Source organism: Gopherus evgoodei, chromosome 18, assembly GCF_007399415.2.
Source record: "Gopherus evgoodei ecotype Sinaloan lineage chromosome 18, rGopEvg1_v1.p, whole genome shotgun sequence".
Taxonomy (NCBI): domain Eukaryota; kingdom Metazoa; phylum Chordata; order Testudines; family Testudinidae; genus Gopherus; species Gopherus evgoodei.
In genome coordinates, this window is record NC_044339.1 from 15,242,005 (window position 1) to 15,268,208 (window position 26,204).

The 26,204-nt window shown below is 46.7% G+C and overlaps 1 protein-coding gene across 4 annotated transcripts in view; it reads right to left on the reverse strand.

Annotated features, from left to right (window-relative positions):
* Positions 1 to 18,721, reverse strand: part of ACAP3 (ArfGAP with coiled-coil, ankyrin repeat and PH domains 3) — a 165,034-nt gene extending 146,313 nt beyond the window's left edge. For all 4 annotated transcript variants that reach the window (XM_030537669.1, XM_030537668.1, XM_030537667.1 and 1 more), the window contains exon 1: positions 18,207 to 18,721. In XM_030537669.1, the coding sequence (XP_030393529.1) occupies positions 18,207 to 18,253 (47 nt within the window). In that variant the 5' untranslated portion in view covers positions 18,254 to 18,721. The remainder of the gene's footprint in view (positions 1 to 18,206) is intronic.
* Between the last annotated feature and the right edge of the window lie 7,483 nt (positions 18,722 to 26,204).

Sequence of the window (26,204 nt, forward strand, 5' to 3'; positions counted from 1 at the left end):
TGTTAAACAGCACAGCGTTGCAACTATCTGGTTAACATCTAATGCTGTTCTTCTGTGTTGTTAATGTGCACCAGGTCCTGTCCTCCAATCTCTTAGGAAAAGATTACAAGGCAGATCAGCAGCTCCAGAGCCTGAAATCTACAGGGCGGGTTTGTACTCACAATGGTGGCTGAGTACTTTCCGGTTCTGTCAGCCTAATGCAGTGCATTTCATGGAACTAAGGCAAGCTGAGACAGCTGCTGCTTAGCTTAAGGATGGCCTGTGCCTCTTGCCCCCAGGCGCTGACCACTGGAAGGAGAAGTCCCCAGAGGTCAGGTGAAGCAGGTTCAGTGAGAAGAGGCAGCTGTGGTGGCCACAGTCTCCCTATGCCTGAGGAGGAGTCTGGTAGAAGATCCCTGAAGCTCCCCATGATGTGGAGGCAGATACAAGGATGGATCCCCCACCTGCAATTATAGTTTCTGGCTGTTCCTTTTTGCTGAGCCAGGCCTGCCTAGGGGAACCCCTGTAGAGCAGGAAGTGAGAGAACGAACCTGCCTAATTCAAGCCCTTGGTGCTAGCTCATCCTTCTGACAAATTCCACAGCAATGATCTCACTGGGGCCAGCCGAAACATACTCACAAACAGGCACATAGATTCCCAAGCAAACCCCAACAGCATGAGTTTGTCGTAAGGCCTCTCTCTGCATTCTCCCCACCACTGGGGCTGTTTCTTTTCTTGACATTTCAATTTAGCTTGGAGAGTGCAACTGGACCGACTGGTCCTAGTTCTCTGCAGAATCCGTTTCACTCCCTGGGCCTCGTGCACAGAGGCTTGTGCCGTGGCATCTGGGATACAGGAAGTACAGGGAACATTTGGATCCATGAAAATAGCAGACTCTATTCACGGAGCTCCAGCAGGAAATGCTCCCTGGACGTGCCTCTCCTTGGAGGAGGCTAGACAGCCCTTCTTTGAAAAGCAGAATGGATTTAACAAAAGCCTTGCACCAAACTGCCCCAATCTCTCTGACAGCACTGCCTGCCCAGCAGGGTTCATACATGAACAGGGCTGGAGGGATTCCAGCTGCCTGAGCTGAGACCTTCCATGGTCAGTAGCTTTGCTCAAAACTCCTGCAGCAGCGATCTCATTCGGCTCTGGACGCTCCACGCTGCTTCCTTTCCCGCTCCTGGGCTTCAGCTCAGTGCTGAGATTCCCCAGCCTCTCTGCTCCGTTTGTCTCTTTGTGAAAGGCTGGTCCCGCGCTGCTGGCTGCTAAACACAGCCCCAGTCTCGCCCTCTGCGGCAGGAGATGTGCCGACTAACCTCCCGGGAATGATGCTCTCAAAGCTGTGGCAACACGACAGGGTCCTTTCCAAAAGGCTGCAGCTGCATATTCTGCCATCTCCACGGCTGCCACTGATGGGAGGATGGGCGATGGCCTACTAGGTGAAACACAGATGAGTTTGTTGCAGGGGAGGGGGAGACTGTTTCATTGTGTGATATGCGATTGCCCTGGTAGCCGGACACCAGCCATCTGATTTTATTTTAACTCTCACAGGGCTACTGGGTAGGGAACCTCGCTCCTTCCCATTTTCTAGTTCTGTGCTTTCCCCAGGTCCCCAAAGCCCTGGATCTGTTGTGAGGTGACTAAGTGAGGGAAATGCAAAACAGCACTCAGGAATTCCTGCCCTTGTACCAAAGCCCTGGCTTCAGATGACACGCTAGGCACACGCTGCTTGGCGAAGGTCGTTCTCAGGTACAGCTAGGGAACCAGGATTAGAACTGCGATCCTTCGGCTTCAGGAACCCGCATCTCTATCTACCTAAAGGACATTGCTCTGGCTGGTACCAGTAACTGACCCCTCACCCTAGTTGTGGGTCCATCCGCTAACAGGCAGCATCACTCAAAGCCAGTTTGTTACACTCCAACTCTGAACATTTATGGACCCGGGTCTTGCAGGCCATCCTCTTTGCTGAGCCTTACGAAATGGGGGCAGACATGGGCTTAAAAGCTCCCAAGTCGGGCCAGACAATAAAACCATCAGGGAAATCCCGGGGCAGGAAGTTTGGACGAGGGCCGGCTGACACGGAAATGAATGGGTTTTCTATGCCAGAGGATGTGGCCCAGGCGCTTCCCAGGCACAGGGGAATAAAGCCGGCATTGTAGGGGTAAGGCCTCGGCATGCAAAGAAGAACTTTGTGCCTGCAGTCAAGGGTCACAACCACAGGGCGCAATCCCAAGGGGCTCATTGATACTTTGCCCTCTCTCACTTCCCATTTGGCTACTGGAACTTGGCTAGTTGCCTGCGTTCCTCCTGAGGTGGCTGTTGCCTGCTCCCTATCTCCAAGCTGAGTTCAGAGCAGCCCCCTCAGTGGTTTGCAGGTGCGGGAGGGCTGCGGGCGGTTGAACTCCAGACTCCGCTCCCTCCTCAGTGGGGAGCGGTCGGGATCCTTGTCACAGGGCACTTCCTCCATTCCTATCTCCATCAGGCCAGAGCCAGGCTGGCATTTCACGGATGCTTCCCCAGTTTATTTGTTTAACCCAACTTCCATTTCCCATCCCTCCCCCCACTTCTCTCTGCCAGATTCTAGCTTATGCTTTTCTCCTCTGGCTGGGTTGAGGGATTATAGCGCTTTGATGTGCTGTCCTTTTCCAGTGTCACTCTGGGGGGGAAGGGGTGCTGTGGACCCACGCCATGCATGTTTGCGGGGGTGGGGGGTAATGCCTGGGAGGAACATTCCCATGGCAAGTGGCAGATCCTTTGTTCTTTGGGCCTTGTCCAGTCTTTCCATCTACCTCCTCCCTTTGGGCTAATGAACGTATGCCCTGTAGTAGGCAATGGTCTTGGGGAATTGTGGGCCTGTTGCGGCCTGGAGATAACACACAGGCTTGGGTGTGTAGTTGTGTGGGCATCTTGGTGAATTAGAAGGGATTCTGCAGCCAGGCAGTTCAAATCCCTCTCCCTCTAACAAATAAGGGCCTGAGCCAGACCCTGACAATCTTCCCATTGACTTTGGATCAGTCCTAAGCTTGCTGTACTAGATATGTTCCCAAAGGCCATCTGCACTGTTGAGACCTTACACTTACGTCCATCCATGAAACAGACGGCTTGCTATCGTTGTTCGTAGAGTCTAAGGACAGACGGGACCGTTGTGATCATGTAGTCTGACTTCCTGCAAGAGTGCAGGCCAGAAAACTTCCAGAAAACAATCCTTAGAGCACAGCGTTTAGAAAAAAATTTCCTTCTTGATTAAAAATGGTCAGTGATGGAGAATCCACCAGGGCCCTGAGTAAATTGTTCCAGTGGTTAATCACTCTCACTGTTCGGAAATAAGATGTAATTTTTTTTAATCTGAAGTTGTCTAGCTTAGACTTCCAGCCATTTCTCTGCCAAATTGAAGAAACCACTATTAAATACCTGTTCCCCTTACAGGTATTTACAAACTGTAATCAAGTCACTCTTTAACCTTTTTTGTTAAACCAAATAAACAGAACTCCTTGAATCTATCATTATAAGGCATGTTTTCTAATCCTTTATTTAGTCTCAGGGCTCTTCTCTGAACTCTCTCCAATTTATCAACATCCTTCTTGAATTGTAGGCACCAGAATGGGACACAGGATTCCAGCACTGGTATCACAGTGCCAAATAACCTCTGTGCTCTTACTTGGGATTCTCCCATGTATGCATCCCAGGATTGCATTCTCTCTTGGCCAGTGTCACACTGGAAGCTGATCTTCAGTGTCACTGCTTCCCAAGATAGTCCTCCATCCTATAAGCATGGCCTACGTGCTTTGGTTCTAGATGTCTACGTTTCCATTTAGCCCTACTAAAATGCATTGTTTGCTGGCATCCAGTTTACCGAGCAATCTAGATCGCTCTGAATCAGTGATCTGTCGTCTTCACTATTTGCCACTCCCCCCATTTTTCTGTCATCTGCAAACTTTATCAGTGACTACATATTTTTTCCCCAGGTAATTGATAAAGACACTAAATAGTGTAGGGCCAAGAACCGATCCCTGCAGGACCCACTGGAAACAGACCCCTCTAGATGACAATTCTACATTTACATTGTGAGACCTATCAGTTAGCCAGGTTTAAATCCATTTCATGTGTGCCATTAACGTTATATCATTCTAGTTTTTAATCTAAACGCCATGCAGTACCAAGTCAAACAACTTACAGATGTCTAAGTATATTACATCACCTCTATGACCTTCATGAAGGACAGCCCTTGAGAGTTTAGTGTCTTCAAATGACATTGTTCTTAAATATCAGGACAACTGGCTGCCCTACAAATCACTCAGGCAAATCCTTACCAAGGTTTTCACTCCAGCCTTACCCAAGCAAAACTTCTATTAGATCAATGAGTAAGGACTCCTGCATCCATCAAGCTACTTCGAACAATATCCCAGATCTATGGAACCAGTCTTGAGTAGCAGTTGGTACAAGCTGGATGCTTGTTTGATCCTTCTTCTGTTTCTTGGCATTTCCAGCAGCTGAGACTTCCACTCCACTAACAGAATTGGCTGGGAATGTGAGTCTTGCGTCACCCCTGAGCCCTAGGCTTGCTCTAGCAGACCTGTTTGTTGCAAACTTTGAATAGTTAAAGCCGAGGCCTTTCCCTGAACCTGTTTGACGCCTCTTCCCCTAAACACAGATGCAACCCCCTCCTCTTCGAATCTTAAAGCCCCCTCCAAACTCCTAGCACTCAGACAGTACAAGGAGAATAGTGGGGAAGTGGCAAGGAGGGGGAGACCAGGGGCCTCCTGCTCGCTCAGGGCTATCACATAGGTTGTTTCCTATATCCTCTGGCTAGGTCACAGTGCAGGGACAAACCGGTACTTCCTGCCAAAAGAGAGTTTAACAGAGCGGACAAAGGGGGGCAATGTTGGGAAACCTAGAGCAAGCTGTGGGAAAGAGCTCTGGTTCACTGAAGCTGGAACAACTCCGCCATGCTTAGATGGTTGGTTTCTGCTAAAGCAATTATATGCAGGGCTGTACTACCCCAGCAGAGCTAGGGCCGCGGAAAGGGCTTGGGCTTTTAAAAAGTAGCACTGTAAAATGCAAGGCTATAAAGGGGCCCCAAAGCAGGGAGGATGTGCGTGCGTGCGTGCGTGTGTGTGTGTGTGTGTACATGTGTACGTGTGAACAGCTTAAGGTTTTACCTGTGCCCTAGAGGCAAAGAAGTGATCACAGCAGCTCTCCAGGTGCATAGAGAAATTATACTGGACATGTAATGTAATCTTAATAATTTTACAAACAACAGCTGCACATAAAATGCCCACACGCAGTGAAATGTATTTTCAGCCTGATTGTCCATTTCTATCGGGTACCTTCCTACAGTCAGTGCTGCCAATATTTCTTACTACACCTGCCTATTTTTCAACACGCGCGTCTACACACCATTGATGCTGGATGTTGAAAGACACTACAGTCTTTGTACCAGTATGTATATATGATGGAGCTGTGTATACTCACACATACCTACCTACAGCTGTCTTGTCTTTGTTTTCAGAAACTACACACACAGCTAGAAGAACTACTCTCCTGTATGCGTGCACACAGAGAGCCGGGAGTGCACATAGGCACATGCTGTTTCCATGAGTGATAATTACCATACATCTTATTAGAAATTAGCAAGTCGCGCACTAGTACAATGCGGCAGACTGTGTGTATGCTGGGAGGGGATTTTCTCACTCTGATATTTATATAATCTGTTTAGACTGTGTCTCTCGATGCTTATTGGGGGAATGAATGAGCGTTTCACTCTGGGATGGGGCCACCCATGAATTCTGACATCACTCCTTGTAATCCATTGTAATAAATATACTGTATTATCCCAGCTTTGCCTCTTAGTGGTTTCGTGCTCTCATTCGACACACCATCCATTAACTATACTAGAGTGATTTGGGGGGGTGGTCCAAGAGGCGGGTGTATGAGTGTGGTTCTCTCCCAGCCCCCTCCCCACCAGTAAATTAAGTGCTGCTTAAATGTGCCAGCCTGACAGTCACAGGTCCCCACTTACCCCCAGATTAGACACAGCAGCAGAGTACACTTCCCCAGCCAGCATCTCTTGCAGTTAAGAGGCAGGATTCAAGTGACACACCCTGTTGTTCTCTCTGGCTGGTTAACATCCTGTGTTGTCTAGTGTCAACACCCAAACTTTCCCCTGAGTTCTGGCTTGGACTTGAGTGTCATGGCAGGAAGTAGGGATGAGATAACCCTCTGAGGCTCAGATTGGAGCGGAGCTGACCCACCTCTGGAGCTGAGACTCCAGCCGTGTGGGCCTTCTGCTGAGACCGTCAACAAGGGTGTGGGTTGTAGTTGTGGTTCCTGGGATACAGAAATCGGCTGCACGAACCCATGTCGTCCAGTTTCCAGTGGAACTCCCTACAGCACAGCCCCTTTCAATTATTATCCCCAGGTCCTTCTCCCTGCACTAAAAACAAACTCGAAACCTCTTCCTTCCATCATGAAATAGGAGGCTGGAGGAGACAACTGGGAAAAAGATGAAAAGGGGACTTGGCAGCTTTACATCAAACACATGCTCCCCTGTAAGTCAGAACTTGCTACGCCAGCAGAAGGGAACATTTTGCCAGGAGGTCTGGGTAGGAACAATGATCCTGCCTCCTTTCAGGGACAGCGGCTCAGAGGAGCAATCGGTTCTTGCAGGAGCATGGGAGGTTACCACTCTGAAGTCCTGCAGTTTCACCTATTCTCTGCCCTGGCAGCCACCTGCTCAGAGGCACGGTCATGGCGGCTTGGGGCCAGATCCATTTTCACTTCAATTCTCAGCCCATGTAAAAACTACAGAGAGTGGAAGCCAACAGGTGTGTGACCCTATAACAGACCACATGCTGAGCCCAACACTGGGAGCACCGGGACAGCGGCATTCACGACCCTCTTCTCCTCAGTCCGGACAGGAAAAGCAGCCGTGATTTCCTCTCCGGAGCAGCTCACTTTGGGTGCAGCATCTACCCAAGTGCTTTCCCCTCACTGGTTTGTGACAGGTGGGGTGGCTGCTGTTGTGAACAGCTCAGTATGGACCTAGGGCCCCTCCAGCCCTCTGTTTGGATGAGATGCACTGAGGAAAAGGGAGCCTGCCCCCACCCTCCTTGTAGACCTCAGGGGCCATCACTACTTTTGTTTTCTCCATTCATGTGCCCCCAAATCACCAGAAAGGGACCAGAGGTGAAGGCATACCCCTGTGTGGCTCCCAGAGAGGGAGGCAGCCTGCATTGCCCCTTTAGCTATTGCAGCTTGCCTTGGAGGGGTGCATCTTGGCTCAGGGCAGCAGCTAAGGGTTGCAATCCACCCCTCTCTGCTGGGTCCTGATGTGCTACAGCTGCCCAATCAGTCACACATGCCCTCACCTGCCATGGAGCTTTGCCACTTCAACTCCCGGACATGCAATGGAGAGACTTGTTTGGAACCAGGCAAGCTGCACAGTCTTCAGCAGAGCAGACGCTGCACTGCTCCGTGATGGGGGAAGGGGGCTGGCAAGCCAAGGCCTCTGTCCACTACATTGGTGGTGATTTGTGCCATCCCCAAAGTTGGGAACTTCAGATCACTTTGGGCGTAAAGGACCAAATTCTGCTCTCTGTTACTCCAGGGCAACTCTACTGCAGTGAGCGAGCTAGAATGTGGTAGCAGACGGCTGGATTTGACCACTGGAGTCTAGCAAGAACACCCCTCGCACCCACCCCCTATTTCAAACAAGCCTTGCAAAGAGAGGAACTCAACCTCAGACACCAGGGAAACCACATTAACCGCACCAAGAACCAACCGCCGCTGAGTATGCAACAAACCACTCCACGACAGGGCTGATGACAATCAGACTCTGAATATAGCACCATAGATGCAGCAAAAAACAGCAAGGAATCAAGCACCCTGGGCTTCTTTAAGGGCTCCCTGCCTCTCCCTGAAACACACTCATGTTGCTTTTTCTCCTCTTGGAGCTCATTGAAGTTTCCAAGGCCTTGTTTCTTTGTCTCCAATAACCAGCCCCTTAACATTACCCACCCAGCCACAGAATAATCACATTTCAGACCCACAAAGGCAGCTGCAGCCTGGAGGTCTAAGCACAGGCAGCGCCTGGGAATGAGAAAACCTATGATTCCGCCAGCCTCCCTTCTTCATAAAAAGAATTCAACAGCTGAAATTTCATAGCGTTGCGAAACCAGCGTTTAAAGGGACAGGAACTTTTTAGTAAAACTTTAGGGCTCCAGAAAATTGTCACTCCCTTTTCATTGGTTTGGGGGAGCAGGCGCATGTGACGGAAAAGGAGAGACAGATATTATTTATTATTAAGAAAAATGGGTGAAGATGAAGGTGTAGAAGACGGAGAGCTAGCATTGGCTAGCGAGCCAGGCAGGGCATGGACAGATACTGCCCCTGCACAGGTCCACCGTCCTGGTCTTGTAACACTCCTCCTCCCCCTTTGCTATTCCACCTCTTGAGAGCAGGGGAGGCCGGTCATGCTGCAGCAAGCAGCGATTGGGCCGTGTGTTTAATAAAGCCCACGGCGCCGGGACCCAATGTTCAGCTTGTAGCTCTGATGACACCTCTCAGCCTTGATGCTGTCCCTGCATCCCCAACAACTCAGCCCGCGTGTCCTGCCCCTCCTTTGGGTTCACCAGCTACCCCATTAACACCCGTCTTGAGCTCCAGCATCTGCAGCCTTGTTACAGCTCCAGCGCTTTTAATCTGCTTTCCAAGGTGGAGAGACGGGGCCACCTCAACTTGTTGCTTGTGTGGCTCACCCTAGAACGTGGCCTGGGCTGTTGGCGCTTCACCGACCAACACTAACCCTGTAGATCTGAATAGCAGCCCCTGTGGAGTTTTGCCATCCCCCTGCTGGGAGCCGTGCTCAGCGCTCACACAGAGGAGGCAGTGCTTCGGTTCTCTGCCCTGCCATGATTCTGCAAACCCAAACTGCCCTGCCAACAGCACCAAACTGTGTGAAGTGCCCAGCTTAATGGCAGCTACATTACTGGAACCACTAGCTGGAATCAGCCTCTGGACCTCTACTAGCTTCAAGGGAATGATTCCAGCGTTACGCTGGTGTGTCTGACAGCAGCGTCAGACCCGCAGTGTTATTTAACCCCGTGAAGCCCATTGGACTACAAAGAAGCTCTGATTTCAGCGGGAGCAGGAACGAGCCCAAGCTACGCATGAATGATGTTCTGCAAAATGAAGTTTCATTGAACCGTTGCTCTCTGTACACATTTGGCTTTCTGCAGTCCTTCAAGGGACGAAGACTGGAACTCAGAGCCCTTGCGTGGTGCCAGGATAATGTGTAAAGTGTAATTATCAAGCCATGAAGCAGCGTCTAAAGAGGGATCACTGAAACACACATGGTTTCAATAGCAGAGATAAGTTAATTTCAGAGTCTCCCAAACTCATCACCACTGGCTCTGATTAACTTCATCAGCTAGCTCTAGGTTTTACTTTTTTTTTTCTTTTTTCTTCCTTTTAGCAACCGCCGTCTTCAAACTTGCAACCTACTTACGTTTCTTTGTTGCAGTTAGGAAACTGGCTACTTGCAGACTAGCCCCCATCCTGATCTGTGCTTGCTCTGTGTCTTTTGGCCATCCCATAAAACAAAGGTGACAGTTCCCAGCTCTGTCACTCTCTGGCTTTCTGGGAAAGCAACCCTGCCTCACACCCTCAGCATGCAATAGCCAAAGCTTGTGCTTTATAAAACCTCCTCCTGTGAAATCATTCAAACTGTGCGGCTCCCTCCTTGCACGTACATCACACCATCTGGTGGGACTTGGTTCCAGGGAAAACTAAGGAGAGAAGAATATCCCTGACACGAGAAACTTTGTCTTCGCTTGCTACATAGCCCAAGAGATCAATTTAAATTCACCACGTACATCCCAACCCACAGAAAGATATAACTGAGAGGGACGGCTCCTAAAAACAAAACCACCCAGCTCTGGCTAACAAGCTGATCCAGAAGGTAACACCCTAGAATTAAGTCCAGTTCACACTTCAAACCTAGCTGATGTCTCCATCAATGTATGTGCTATTGCCCACAAACATGTACATTAAAAGAATATGATTAAGATTGCAAAGTCAAACGTTCCGAAGTTAGGAAATACCACAATTAATGGTGTGGTACGCAGGCACTATTAAACCCACAGTCCCAGGCTCCTGAGAGAAGCAGTGAGTTTCGTAGTTAAAGACTTTGTATTGCAAATGCCCTGTTCCCAGGCCTAGGGAGTTTAATCTCAGGAACTGGGAAAGAAGCTCCCCATGTGGATCTGGAGTGTTGGGATGGATCATGGGGTTCTTAGGTTATACAGGTCCCAAACCCTTGCATCTAGCATGTTTGGGCCTTAACATTTCAGGGACATACACAGGGAATAGTGTACAGAACACTCGGGGTGAATCTCCATTTATAGGGCCAAATGATAATATAGACTGAAGGCCTTTGCTTTTCCAGTGCACTGCAGATGCAAATGGCAGCTCTGAGGATAGTGAACCTCAGCAGAGACTAATGCTACCCACCACGTGCCACCTTCTATGGCAGCCCAAGGGCGGCAGGGACCACCTGACTGCATCAGATGAGAGTCCCAGCACGGTCTATTGTGAATACAATTCACCTGCCATGGGGACAGCTGAGTGGCGAATCAGCCTCCTTTGGAGAGGAACCCCTGAGGGTGGTGATGTTACATTTATGTTCCACGCATCACATGACCAGCAGGAACATTGTAGCCGCCCTAGCAGATGGCCGGGGGAGGGAAAATACGCCATTTTGACTAGAGCTGGACCCAAACATGAATGCTGGATCCAGATTCCCCAGACCCCAGAACAACACTGGTAAAGGCCAGATACAGGCCTGAATTTTATGACCCAGGTTCGTCTCTGATTCTAACTCCTTTGTAAAAGATCTCCTAGAAAAACTCTCTCTCTAAGGTTGCGAGTCATGAGGTTCCTGGATTGCGCCTCCAAGGTGCAACAGTCAGAGCCCCAATCCACAGGAGTTATCACCCTGGGACTTCAACTAAACCCCTGGAAACATCAAGCATACATGCTATCTATGGTACTTATACAGTTCCATAGTATCTGAGTCCATAACAATCTTTAATGTATTTATCTGCACAATGCCCCTGTGGGGCAGGGCAGTGCTAATATCCCCAATGTACAGAGGGGAAACTGAGGCACAGAGCAGTTCCATGAGTTCCCCATGGTCACACAGGAAGCTGGTGCGTGGCAGGGTTCTCCCAAGTCCCAGATTCGTGCCCTAAGCACTGGACAACCCTTCATCTCATACCTATGTAGGGCCAAATTCTGTATGCCTAGCATGCTCACTGAACTTGTTAAGAAATAGGTGTATGTATTTGGGGGCAGAATCTATCCCATAACCTACAACATATAGATACAGTAACAAGCATTGATACATACCTAGATGTCAGGGCTGGCTGCCTAAAGCCCAGGATTTTCTCTTATGTGGCAAAAGTACTTCAGATCCTGAAGCAGTCACTGCAGACTCTCCATGCACATACACAACTCCCATTAGGGGAACGAGAGTCCTGCCCAGGCATCAACGCGAGAACACAAGGTACAGACGCAGCATTGCTCCGGATGCGCTGCAAAGCTTGTTGCCTTAGAAGGAGTCTCTCAAAGGTTTGCAGTGATTGCTCGAGGCTGTAGAGTACCTTTGTCCTCCATGACACCATCAACACCAAACACGGTGTGGAAACCTCACCTAGTGTGGGTTGCCACTGCCTAGCCTCCTTAGCAGGGCTTCCCAGAGGGGGTGCACTCTGCCTGGGCCCCAGTCGCTGCACCAGCTGCCAGCTATTTTAGTAATGAAGTTTCAAAGTGCTGGCTTTACACTATATAGTTTGGGTTCATGGTTTGGCTACCAGAAAGCCACCTCTCTATATCTTTAGCCCAGCAGTTGAGATCACCTGGAGCACTGAAGTTACAATCCCTGGCTTTGAAATGCGTGCTGCTCTCCAAGGAAGGCTGTTGACTCTGGAATTTGGTCCAACAGACATATATTGACTAATTGGCCATGCTATTTACATAGGTTTTCTGGCCTGATGGGGGGAAAGTCAAGTCTCCTGAAAGTTGGGAGGAAAGAGAATTTCTGTAGCTGATATTGTGATATTTTCGATTAGAATCATTTCTGCTGAGAGTTCAGCACCTGCAGCAGCAGCCATAGGATTGGACTTTGGCTCCCTTTTGTCCATTTACATGCTAAGGGGATCACTGCTTTAGAAATGCAGTGTCAGACAGGTGAAAAAAAGAGGAGTTTAGATAGCCTCATGCTGCTTGTGGGATGAAATCTCCTCCTTCCTGCGCATACGCCAGCCAATAACGAAAACTTTACAAATTACGCCACAATGCTGCGTTAAGCTCTGTGCGGTTGGATCTCTTTGCAAGCATGAGGTTGTTGCGCAATCGGAGGGGCTGGTCTACATATGAAACCTTGCGCAGGTGTAACTCAATTAATTTCAAGTCAATGTAGGTCTTGTCTACACGCACATTTGAACTGCTTTAGCTAAGCAGGTTTCAAACCCGCTTTGTAGCCACTCTTATTTTGGTTTCAGTGACTCAAATTTAAACTAAGTCAATTTAAACTGCTCCAGAATAAACCTAGTTTAAACTGAAATAAGAGCGTCCATGCAGGTTTTTGTGATGGTTTAACTAAACCGGGTAAAAATCCTATCTTGAGTTAAATGGCTGCACTATTTATATCAGTGCAAACTCCTAACGGTGGCACACTTAAATCGATTTAAACTACACTTATCCCACTTACTCAAAACTGGTTCAATTTAGTAAATGACAACAATAAGCAAGATCAGTGTAAGAGCAGTTTAAACCAGTGTGCTCTGGTACAAAAAGACCCAGCCATTAATCTGAAATAGCTTGTTTCAGCGGGAGCTGAAAATGATCAGTGCACTTGCCCAAGACTCTGAAATATCTGACAGCAGCTTTTGACTGATTGATTTTAACTCTCCTTTGTTTGTAACAACCTATTAGGTACTTTTTGCAATAAGGGTGGTGTTTTTCCTGCATTTGCATGGAGTTGGAGAGAGATGGCTGAGTTCTTTTTTCTAAAGGGATTAGCAATAACACCCAGCCGTAGCTGTATACCGCCAAAGGAAACACTTTAGCTTGTGCTCCAGTCCCACTGCCTGACGACAGCGCTACTCTGGGGAATGCGTTAGTTTAGGAGCCACACCTGCAAAGCCTGCCAAGGGCTTGCAAAGCTTCAGGGAGATGGGGTATGGCGTTCCTCAGATCTGTGTGCATGGCTTGGCATGTGGGTCTCGTGTATCCTGTCCTGAAAGAGAGCACTGCTGCCTTCATGGAATTTGTTTTCCCTTTCTCCCCAGTGCTGGTCCAGGGATTGGGTGGGTTTGGGGAGGAGTGGGTAGCCGGGGCCGAGGGAGATTTTCTATTCCCTGGGAGTGAGATTCCATTTTTAGGGGGTCTCTGGGGTAACTGTAGGCAGAGGAATTACTTGTCAGCAGGACTCCAGTGTGTACTGTGTGAGCACCCAATGTCCAGAGCTGCTGAGGAAGCACGACACCTCCAGCAGATTCTCACAGTGCCACAGCCTAGTCTACAAGGGGCAAACCCTGACCCTGTGGCTAGAAACTACAGGGAACCTCCATCGGGGAGCCTTAGATGCCTTGTGGTTCTCTCCTTCCCTGACCCCTCATGACCCGCTCAGGAAGGAGCGATCCTGCCCCTTGGTTCTTCTCTGGGCCTCCTAAAATTAAGGCCATACTCTGACACCTTTATTCACACTGAGTAGCACCTGGCTCATCAAGTAGCCCCATTGACCGTGATGGGATTGCTCCCAGAGTAAGGTACTACTCAGCATGAGTAAGAGTGGCAGAACCTGGCCCTTAATACTCCAGCGGGAGTCTTGCCTCAGCAAGGACTGAATAAAGACTTGGTATGAGCCTCAAGATTTGGCAATAGATCTGTGGGTATCAATCCTAAAAAAGTGGCCAGATCTGCCCCAAGATGTGAACCCACTGAATCACAGCAAGGACAGAACTGGTCTGAGATGGTTAGTTTATAAACCTGCATGGATGAGGGCGATAATGGGGCCTCTGTTCATATAATCTCAACCCGGGCCCCATTTCCTCTTGAGGTTACATTATTGACAGTAACGAGCCAGAAATCTCCTCCTGTATTTCACAGGCTACGACATTAGTTAAGCAATAAAAGGCTCTGCATGCCAGATAGATGAAAGCATTAGTATCTATTGGGGATTGCATGCAAATGCACTAAAAACTGGTCTTTCGAGGTAATTATGTTTGTTTACTGGAACTTGAGACAGTGCATGTCTCCACAAGATGCATAACAGGAAAAAGGTTTACCCATCAATCTATAGATCTGTACAGATTTAAGTGGGGAAAAAGCAGCAAAAAAAAAAAAAAAGGATTTTCCTCCCAGCAGATGGTCCTATCAAGCATGAGGTGCCCGACGAATGTTGCATTGAGTTGGTGGTGTGGAGCATTGTGAAGTATAATTGGATTGATTGCCAAAGGAGGCTAGAAGCAGTGTATTGTTAGAAGCCTTATTATCGGCTGCCTCATGATGAGGGTCTCTTCCGCATACATAGATCTTCCAAGCAGCTGTTGTTTCTTCCCCTCATGAATGACCGTGAAAAAGATTTGCAATGATTTAGAGATCAGTGTTGAGGGCCATAAACCAGTTATAAAATACAGTGCAATTGTTAGCAGAACTAGAGAGCAGAAAAGTGCTTATGGGGTTAACACTCAGATACTGTGGTGATGGTGTCCAGTAGGAACAGAATGATGGTCATTTGGTTCAGACATTGGAGTGGGAGACAAGAAATCTTTGTTAAATTCCTCTCTCTGCCACAAAGCCCCCGTGTGGCCTTGGGCAAGTCACTTAATCTCTGTTTCCCTCTCTGTAAAATGGGAATAATATACCTAGTTTTTGCCCATCCCTTGTCTATTTGGACTGTAAGTTCTTTGGCACAGGAGCTGTTTCTTAGGATGTGTTGGTGAAGTACCTAGCATAATGGGGCCCTGATCCCCATTGGGCACTACCGTAATACAAATAACACATACTAGTAATCTAAGGACCTGGTTAGATAGATGGAAGGAGGAGGAAAAGTGTCAAGCAGGGACTATAGTTTAAACCCTAACTGGGTTTGGAGAGGGTTTGTTTCTTTTTACCCCAAGCTTGAGTATGTCACTGTCCTTTTGATTTACTGAGGGTGACTAGAAGTTTACATCCATCAGTTATTCCCTTCTGGAACTCCTACAGCTCCCTTCCCTCTCCGACCACCTCTCTCTTACCCTCTCACTGCAACAAGCAGACTGTGGCCAGACTTCGTCATTCCATGCTTAACCCACTGGCTCTTGATAAAGGGTATTCTGAGAGCCATTTTGTTTTCACAGACAGAGGAGAGCGGGCAGCAAGGATGCTGCCTGCATACTAAGAAACCTGGCCGACAGCCCACACACGCTACATGCTAAATAAATAAATAAACACATCAATCAAGCTTGACGTCACGCTGGAAAGGGTCACTGCCATGTGGAACAGGACATCTGGGCCATGAAGTCACTGCCCTGGAAAGATGCCACGGAACAGTTCGCAGGCTCTGCAGCACAATGGGATCTGACCGGGGGTGGGGAGTCCGCTGGGGTTGGTTGATTGAGGGTAGGTACGTTCAGGTGTGAAAAGCGAGTCTCCCACACACTCTGCAAAACCTTTCTGTGCTTCTAACTGCTGGAAAAACTCCTGAGAGTCAAATGCAAAGCGGGGGAGGGAACAGCGCTGCCCCATCATCTTACATTGGCTCTGCCTATTCCACTGTATGACCTGACATAGCATGTTAGTACAGGGTTTGGAACAACCGAGAACAGGGCCCAAACTCTCAGCTACACTTAAACTGTATGGTGGGGGGGAAGGGGAAAACCGCTTTGTAATCCCCTTGAACACAAGCACACCACAGACACAGGGAAATTCACACACACACACACACCCCTATATACCTTTCCACACACAAACACAGACATTCTGAGCATCCACACCAATGGACTATTGCAGCCACTCTAATGAACGGCACCTTCCACTGGGGTGGGTTTTCTTTTTTTAATGCATTTAAAGGGAAACACTCATTTAAATAAACAAAAAGCCCTTGCCGAACGGGATAACTGAGAATCAACTACAGTGACTGTCCATCCTAACTCCTTGAGAACCTTGCTATTTGCAGGCTTATTTCTGCACTAGCGTCCCACCCACCCCATTTTTGCCGTCTATTGTCTTTTCTGGCTTCTATCAGCACTGAAGTACAGCATGAGAAGCAGCAGAAGGTTATTAGCCTTGGAGGGCCTGATCTTTCTCTTGCAGCATCTATCTAGGATAGCAAGCCTCTGGTGCCATAGGGATCCCTAGAATCCTTTCCCCAGCTTCTTGCATTTGTACAATAGCCCCATTTAATTACAGTAGGACTAGGATGGAGTCTTTTGTTTTGAGAGCCTGGGATTCCATGTAAGAATCCCCAAAAGGAATGAATTTGATAGTATAGAAAATCATTCCATGTCTTTGGGATAGATCCTCAGCAGAGATACATCTGCATTGCTCCGCTGACACCAGTTTACACCAGCTGTGGCTGGGGGCCTTTCTTCGAATGATACATGCAGGAGGGAGCTGAAGATTTTTAACAGCCCTTGGAAGCAAAACGAACAAGGCAGAATGTACAGAACAAAAATCATTACCATGTAACTCAGAGCCTAAACCTGCCACGCCAATAGCATTTGGCCATTTATCACCGAGACCTGGGGGCAAAGCTTATAACTAATTGAAAAATCTCATCCATCAGCCCCGCCGTTGCCTGGTTAAATGGGGCTCCCTATTGCAGATCATTCGGTTGGATTCGGTTAGCATAAATACTGCCGCTTATTTTCACGTCCTTCCAGAACCTTGGGGAGAAGGGCTGACTTCTTATTTTTTCTTTTGATTGACAGAATCATATATAAATTGTGAACTGTCTGGATCAAAGCCCGGAATAGGGTTATAATAATTGAATCCTTTATGAGCCTTCTCTTTGTAACCTCCCACCCCCTTCTCTCTCTCACACACACAGAGCAGATGACCTTGACAGTAAAAACAAAAAAATCATTAAGAAAAAAATGAATGGAAATGTTTTTGGTTTTGGTTCTGAACTCTGCTTAATTCCCTCCCATTGGAGTTACAAAGCTAACCATGTGAGCGGTTCTTTGTCTGACAAAACTGGGTTTCCATTGCCGGAGACTTCAATCCTGCCTCGGTTAGGGTCTCTCTGCCTGGATTTAGCCTGCGGTCAATCACAGAACTTGTCTGTATCGTTGGCGGGTGGATGATCACAAGGCAACATCTAGCCACAAGGAATCAGAGCCCTGTCTTGCCTTTGATCACAATGCAGCTGACACTGATGCATCTCCATCTGCAGGACATGCAGAGGGGACCCTGGTCCCGAGGCACGCTGGCATCCCTGCATCCCTTAGGGCTTTCTCATCCACAGCCCCCAGCCATAGGCACTGGAAGTAGGGGTGCTGGAGGTGCGGCTGCACCCCCTGGTTTGAAGTGGTTTCCACTATATACAGGGGTTGACAAGCCCCAACTAGAACAATTGTTCCGGCACCTCTGGCCCCAGCCTCCCATGATCTAACCCAGAAGGCACTATCCTGACAATAAAGCCAACAATCTACCTCGTGCTCAAGTCCTGCCCCTTCTCCCCTGTCCATGTGCAGATACCCAGGCGCGCACACCCTTCCCGGATTACACAGGCCACTTTCACCCCCTCTCCCCCTAATGCGCTTAGAAAGAGCGGAGCTTTGCGGCGCCCCTCCGGCAGTCTGTCCGCGCCTCATCCCCCCTCTCCTCCGCTGGCTGCTCATTCGCAGGGGCTGTGCCGAGGGAAACACACGGTCCTCATCAGGGTGGAAATCAGGGACTATGAATGACAGGACCCTATTCTCTCCTCCCCGCATCCTCTTTGCAGCATTTCTGCTGGCGAGTCTATGGATGAGCCAATGGGTTCTTTGCCCATCTCTCATTTCTGCCCTTCCATGATGGCTTGGCCAGGTGGGGCAGCATGTGTGTGCCCGGCATCTGCATGCACCGACAGCTGGAGATGGATCCCAGCAGGGTCGAGGGCTGCTCCTCTCCCCTCCATCCATCACCTCCCCCCCACACACACACAGACACACACGGGGGAGAAGGGGGTGATCCCTTACCGGAACCGGGGCGAATCCTTGATGCACTCCTCAAATTCCACCGTCATTTTCACAGCTCAGCTCCGGGCACTTTTAACTGAGAAAGTTCATCTCCCGCAAGGAAAAACAACCCCCCCAACACACTGAATCCACTCTTCCAGCCGCTGCTCCCCCGGCTTCCTCCCCCCTGCAGGGCAGGGGCCCCCGGTTTCCTCCCCTCCGCTGCAGTCCAGTGGCTGAGTGGAGCCGCGAACAGGCACATGCAGGCTCCTTTCTCTGGACTCGCCTGTCACTGGCTGTGGAAGGAGGGAGCTAGGCAGCTCCAGCCCTGCTGGCCTGTCACTCTTCAGGGAGCGTCGCCAAACTGCTCAGCTGCGAGCTGCAAGCGGGCTCCTTCCTCCCCCCAGCCTCGGCACAGGGTCGCCAGTTTTGGTTGGAGGTATTCCTGGAGGTTTCATCACATGACATAATCTTTGCTTAAAGATGAATCTTACCTTCCTGGAGACTCCAGGACAATCCTGGAGGGCTGGCAACCCTACCTCCGCATCACTCCCCCCACCCACATCCTACAGCACGCTGAGCCCATGGGAGCGCTGTGCCCTGGCCTCGCCTCTTGATCGCATCTCTCTGCCTCCCAATGCTCCTATGCCACTTGGCTTCTTGGAGTCGGCAAAGGCATCCAGCCAGGGACTGTCTGTCTGTACAGGACCACCAGAAAACTGCCCCAGTGCAGTGGTTCTCAACCTTGTCTCATTTGCAGACCCCCTAGAAAATTTCGAATGGAGATGCAGACCCCTTTGGAAATTGTAGGCACAGTCTGCGGACCCCTGGGAGTCCGTGGACCCCAGGTTCAAAACCACTGTTCTGTGGTAATGACAGCCTTTTTATAGACCCCCTTAGGCATAGTCTGCGAACTCCCGGGAGTTTACAGTCCACAGCCTTGATGGATGACACCACCAGCCCAATGTCTTGGGTAGCGGCCTGAACCCCATGCTTCAAAGAGAGCTGTAATCAGACCCCTCCAGAGAAATGTGGGGCTCCTGGAGCCCCACTGCTTCCCATTTCACTGTCTTTAGACAGCAGTTAGACCGTTTGTGGGACCTTCTGAGCTCCAAACCCCAGTACCATTGTCCCCACTTTCCTCCCCTCTTTGTCAGCCCTCAAACACAGCAGCCCATAGATCCCTAGCGGGGAACCAGGACATGGCTGCCATGTCAATATCAAATAATCAACCTCCTTGTTAATTCACATCCATGGAGTTACTCCTGATTTACACCAGCATAACTGAGATCAGACTCTTCTCCTTTGTGTTTATGGTAGGTTAGCGTTTTCCTTCTCTTGCCAAAAGGCTGCAGGGGAATGAAAACGTGAATTGAATGGCCAGGGCATGTTTAATGCATTTGTTGTTATTTCTGGACAGTGAGGGGTGGGGGGTTGAGGAGAAAGCTCAAGACATGTCTTGCTGCGCACCCAAACTTTCCCACACGGTTTCTGTTTCCTGGTTCAAAATAAGCAAGGCCAGATTTTCAGAAAACCGTGGTTGCCTTTTGAAAAGGGGATGTGTTTGCAGACTTGCTCATGCAATGATCACCCCTCAGTTCATGTAATCCTGGTAACTGGGTGGTTAAACGACAAGCTGGACGTGTAACTAGCAATCTGCCTATATAGTTGCCACAATTCATCTGCACAATAAAATATGCCAGGCCCTGTACAGTATACGAGGTCCACTCCTGCACTACCAATGCCAACAGTAGCAGGATGACGCTCAGAATTACTAACTCTAGTCTCTCCTTTAAAAAATTCTATGGGTTTGATGCTGCTCTCGGCCATCCTGGTGTAAATCCGGAGTAACTCCAATGACATCAATGGAATTACACAGGCCTAAAGCCAACGTGAGAGCAGAATCAGCCGCGTGAGGCTATATGAATGGATGACATTTTTCACAGATCAAGTTAATTTAATCTGGCATGGATAAACTGGAATAAATGGGGTGTGCTTAATCTTTATCCTCCCCCAGTTAAGCAGCACAGGCAGCAGAAGCACGGGGAGCCTTTTTCACACAGCAAAGCAGCGAACGGTACCGATTGTGTCATCGTCACATCATGTCATGTTATCCTGATTTCAAATTTTTAAACAATTACATTTGTTTAGGTATAAATCTTCCTATACAGTATGAACAAATGAATCACAGACAAGGTGGGCTTGAACCAAAAAACAAGAGCCAAAGGACCTAAAGGGCTGGGAAAATTTGGATCCAAATCAAAACGTCATGAATAGACTTTATCTCAGTAATGGGCCAAACCAAAAACTGGAGGGAGTTCAGTCCCAGCTCTGTATGCAAACATCTAACTCTAGACAACGCTCCTGTTTCTAACAGGCCTCTAGGACTGCATTGGTCAGAGGCAGGAATTCTGTACTGCAAGCGTGTTTAGAAGTAAGGTTTTTTTACCCATGAAAGCTTATGCCCAAATAAATCTGTTAGTCTTTAAGGTGCCACTGGACTCCTTGTTGTTTTTGGTACTGTAAGGAAAGGTCTGATTGCTGTAACATGATCATTGTACATTGCGTGATTGCTAAGAGCTCACAGGAAGTTATAATGCAAATCAAGACTTTTTACATTTTTAAAATTGTCTTTGGTGCATCCAGTGTTGCGAGAGGGTGGGCGGGCGGGACTTTTGGGGGCCCTTTTCTAAAAGTGAGAGTCATCAGTTTCATTATAACAGTGTCCAGATGCTACCAGTATAGTTGAAAGTTGGGCAGATTTTTCCATTAAAAACTCTAATCTCAGTTATGTATAGGTGGGCAATGGATTTTAAGTGGTTTTATTTCTCCTACACACTGTCCTTGCTTATTACTGACCTAGGCTGTGATTTTTACATCTTTTTTTACTGTATTAATTATACACCTAGTTATTCCAGTGTTTGGCACTTTAGAAATAGGTGTAATAAAAAAAATAACAAAAACCTGAGTACAATGAACACTAGCATGTATTTATTACCACCATCATCTTACATTTTTATCTACAGTTATTTATTATGAACAAGTGGTATCACAGAAGCAATCTTTTTTTTAATGAAAGTTTAAAATGTCATTAATCCAGTCCTGCTTGAAATGCCTCTGTTGATTTCAACTGGGATTTTGGGCCCAGATCTGCAGTCAGGGTCCATTACTTAGGGCCTGATTCTCAGCTAGACTGTCATAGCACTGGAGAATTTACACCAGCTGAGAATTTGGTCTTGGCCTTCCCATTCACCTGCCCCAAAAATTATTCTAAAACCAAATAGCCTCTTTCTGCAAATCCTTACTTATACAAATAGTCTGTTATGCATTGCTGCTTTCACACCTGATCCTACAAACTCTTATGTATATGAATAACTTTTCTGCGAGGCTGCTTACATGTGTAAAGTTACATTCGGGTTTGGGTGTTTGAAGAATTGGAGTGTTTTGACATACTAATCTGACTTTAATGGGAATTAGATTAGGCCCTATCTGAGTTATGAGTTAGCCCTAAATTGGACTACTTGCTCTTGTAAGTGAAACAAAGTAAAAAGCCCAACTCAGAGGCATTATCATGCTCATCAAGTAAATAATAACAACACTTATGTGTTCTATGCATTCTCATTAGTCATATGCAAAGCAGCAGTCTGGCCTAGTGGCTAGAGCACTAGACAGGAGCTGAGGAGACCTGCATTCTATTCCTGTCTCTGCAAAGGTGTGATTTGGGGGGAAATCATTTTGATTCTCTGTGCCTCACTTTCCCCCATTTGTAAAATGGAGATAACAGTACTGACCTCCTTTGTAAAACACTTTGAGATCTATGGATGACAAGATCTAGGTAATAGTAGTATTATGTTTTCAATGGCAGCTAAGCATCATTATGTCCACTTAACAGATGGGAAAATTGAGGCGCTGAAAATCAAAGTAATGTTCCTAAAAAATCCCACCATGGCAAAGACAGGAATAGGACCCAGGTCTCCTGTTTCTCAGCCCTGTGCCTTTATCCATTGGACAAGACATAAAATCTTTAGCTGATCATGTGTATTTCTTTTTGTTTCATAAGATATTTTCCAATGTCATAGTGATGCAATTAAATAACATAATGACATATTCTGCTGATGGCTTTTCTGTATTTATAGCAATCACACTTCTTAAAAATAGAAAAAGATCATGTATGCTACCACCATTCCAAGCATGCAAGGACTTTCACAGAAGAATGATGCTACACATAAACAGAAGGATAAGCCTACTACCAATCTGGGTCTTTGGAATTAAGGATTTCACCTCCATAAACAGGCACTGCAGGCTCTCTCTTTAATGTCACCCAGCTGTGCTTGCAGCACTGCTTTGATGTTTGTACCTTAACTATGACTTGCCCTGCTTTGTGGGTTTATTATGAGGAAGGTGACAGAAGTATAGGTAGCCCTAATACCACTCCCATGGGATTGGGGATTGTGATACATGCAGTGCTTATCTGGTAGTATGTTAATCTATGATAATCTTTATACAGATATTCAATTGAAAATAGGTGCTAAATGTGTTTGCACTAATTAGAGGGGATTGCAGGACCTACATTCCATGGAAAAAGGAGGATACTGGTAATTAAGTTCTATTGCCTAAATGGCAGAACCTCAGCCTTGATTAATTCATTAGGGAGCCTAGCAGAGGAGATCATAGCTGATCTGTGTAACCCTGACCAGAAGGCATCACTATGGAAAATAGATATGTGATGTAATGGGTTAATGGAGCAGCCATTCATCTCTGGAGACACTTAGGAAAAAAAAGAAATGTGCTTTGAGGTAATGTTCAAATTAGAGCTGTCAAGCAATTAAAAAAATTAATCGCAATTAATCACACGGTTAATAATAGAATAGTATTTATTTAAATATCTGTGAATGTTTTCTACATTTTCAAATATACTGATTAAATTACTGCACAGAATACAGTGTACAGTGCTCACTTTATATTTATTTTTTATTACAAATATTTGCACTGTAAAAAACCAAAAGAAATAGTATATTACAATTCACCTAATACAAGTACTGTAGTGCAATCTCTTTATAATGAAAGTTGAACTTACAAATTTAGAATTATGTACAAAAAATATCTGCATTCAAAAATAAAACAAGGTAAAACTTTAGAACCTACAAGTCCACTCAGTCCTACTTCAGCTCAGTCAACAAGTTTGGTTACAATTTGCGGGAGATAATGTTGCCCACGTCTTGTTTACGTCACCTGAAAGTGAGAAAAGGTGTTCACATGGCACTGTTGTAGCCGGCATCGCAAGATATTTACATGCCAGATGCGCTAAAGAGTCATATGTTCCTTTATGCTTCAGCCACCATTCCAGAAGACATGCGTCCATGCTGATGATGGGTTCTGCTCGATAATGATCCAAAGCAGAGCAGACCGGCGCATGTTCATTTTCAACATTTGAGTCAAATGACACTAGCAGAAGGTTGATTTCTTTTTTGGTGGTTTGGGTTCTGTAGTTTTCGCATCGGAGTGTTGCTCTTTTAAGACTTCTGAAAACATTTTCCACACTTCATCTCTCTCAGATTTTGGAAGGCACTTCAGATTCTTAAACCTTGGGTCGAGTGCTGTATCTATCCTCAGAAATCTCACATGGGAAACTTCTTTGTGTTTTGTCAAATCTGCAGTGAAAATCATCTTAAAACGAATATGTGCTGGGTTATCATCTGAGACTGCTATAACATGAAATATATGGCAGAATGCAGGTAAAACAGAACAGTTGACACGCAATTCTCCCCCAAGGAGTTTAGTCACAAATTTAATTAACACATTATTTTTTAACAAGCATCATCAGCATGGAAGCATGTCCTCTGGAATGGTGGCCAAAGCATGAAAGGACATATGAATGTTTAGCACATCTGGCACGTAAATACCTTGCAACGCCCCAGCTATAACAATGCCCGAACGCCTGTTCTCACTTTCAGGTGACATTGTAAATAAGAAACAGTCAGCATTATCTCCTGTAAATGTAAACAAACATGTTTGTCTTAGCACTTAGCAGAACAAGAAGCAGAACTGAGTGGACTTGTGGGCTCTAAAGTTTTACATTGTTTTGTTTTTGAGTCCAGTTACGTAACAAAAAAAATCTACATTTATAAATTACACTTTCACAACAAAGAGATTGCACTACAGCACTTGTATGAGGTGTATTGAAAAATACTATTTCTTTTGTTTATCATTTTTACAGGGCAAATATTTGTAATAAAAATAGTAATATAAAGTGAGCACTGTACATTTTGTATTCTGTGTTGTAATAGAAATCAATATATTTGAAAATGTAGAAAAAAATCCAAAATATTTAATAAATTTCAGTTGATATTGTATTGTTTAACAGTGCGGTTAATTTTTTTTAATCACAGTTAATTTTTTGGTTAATTGCATAAGTTAACAGCAATTAATCGACAGCCCTAGTTAAAATGGATGCTGGTTTGAGAGCTGAGCGGTCGTTATGGGCCTGATTCTGCAACCTTTAGGTGGATCCTCAGCTGGTAAAACTGTTATAGCTCCACTGAAGTCCACTTAGCTATTACTACAATTTACCCCAGCTGAGGATCTGCTCTGTAGAGTAGAGCTTATTCACAGGAGGTGTTCCATTGAACTTAATAGAACTACTTGCATGAATACCACTGTGAATAAAGGCTGCAGACTCGCATCATATATTTTATCTAAATGCTGCTGCAACTCCATTGTGTACAGCTCTGTGAAGCCTGACTCCCTAAAGCTTGGTGTTTCCAGCTTGTATTTGTTATTAGTATTACCACTAGCACCAAGGTCCCAGCCGTGATGAATGCTATACACAGTAGTTGCTTCTGCCAGGGTAGCATGGCTCCTTTAGCCTGTGTTTTAATTATTTGTTTTGAGGGGCACAGATTGGAAAATGCCCACCTGGACAACAAATGGTTGTTTTCCTGTTGCAATCCATACTGTAGATTATTGTAAATGAATGGATTTTGAACCTAAACAGTAACATGGTAAAACAAGCCAGTGATCTATACCTTCTTAGGGTGGGGTGTAGGGTGACCAGATGCCCTAATATTAGGGGATTTGTAATTTTTATAAGTGCCTTGGGCATCACGGCTCCAGGCTGGATTCTCAAAGGCAAGTAGGTGCCTAGCTCACTTCAATACTTTTGAGGATCTGTGTCTTAAATTCCTTGTGAAAGCGGGACTTAGGGTCTAAGTGACTTGCCTACTTTTAAAAGCAGCAGAGTCCTGTGGCACCTTATAGACTAACAGACATATTGGAGTGTGAGCTTTCGTGGGTGAATACCCACTTCATCAGATGCATGTAGTGGAAATTTCCAGGGGCAGGTATATATATGCAAGCAAGAATCAGGCTGGAGATAATGAGGTTAGTTCAATCAGGGAGGATGAGGCCCTCTTCTAGCAGTTGAGGTGTGACCACCAAGGGAGGAGAAACTGCTTTTGTAGTTGGCTAGCCAGGCACAGTCTTTGTTTAATCCTGAGATTACACCTACTTTTGAACAGTCTGCCCAGAATTTCCTTTTCACTGTTTATGCTGTTTGTTTATTGTGTTTTTCACGTTATTCTGAGGTGGTGGGGCCATGCTGATACAGACTAGTCAGTTTCCTCTTGAGCTACATCAGCGTCTAGTCAATTCCATTTTCAAGTTCCCCCTGCATCCGCCTGGGGTGCAAATCTGCGGGGAAACATTTTGGTTAAAAACAAAACCCACAACTGTTTCCCCAACCACGTAAAATACGGGATTTCAGCAATGAAAGGGAGCATTTTTAAATGCACAAAAGCTACAGGATGGAGCAGACGAGACCCTTTAAAGGTTATATAAATCTCGCCAGACCTTTAAAAAAATTGATTTGGGGGGAGGGGGGAATCGCAAAGCCATTACACGTTTCATACCAAAGGCAAAACTTTACCTCACTCCCTAAAGCTGATTGCAACTAAGTATCAGCTCCTCCTCTTGCTTTGTGGGTGGCGAGGGCTTGCCAAAAGTTGCAAGCAGCAGCGACGC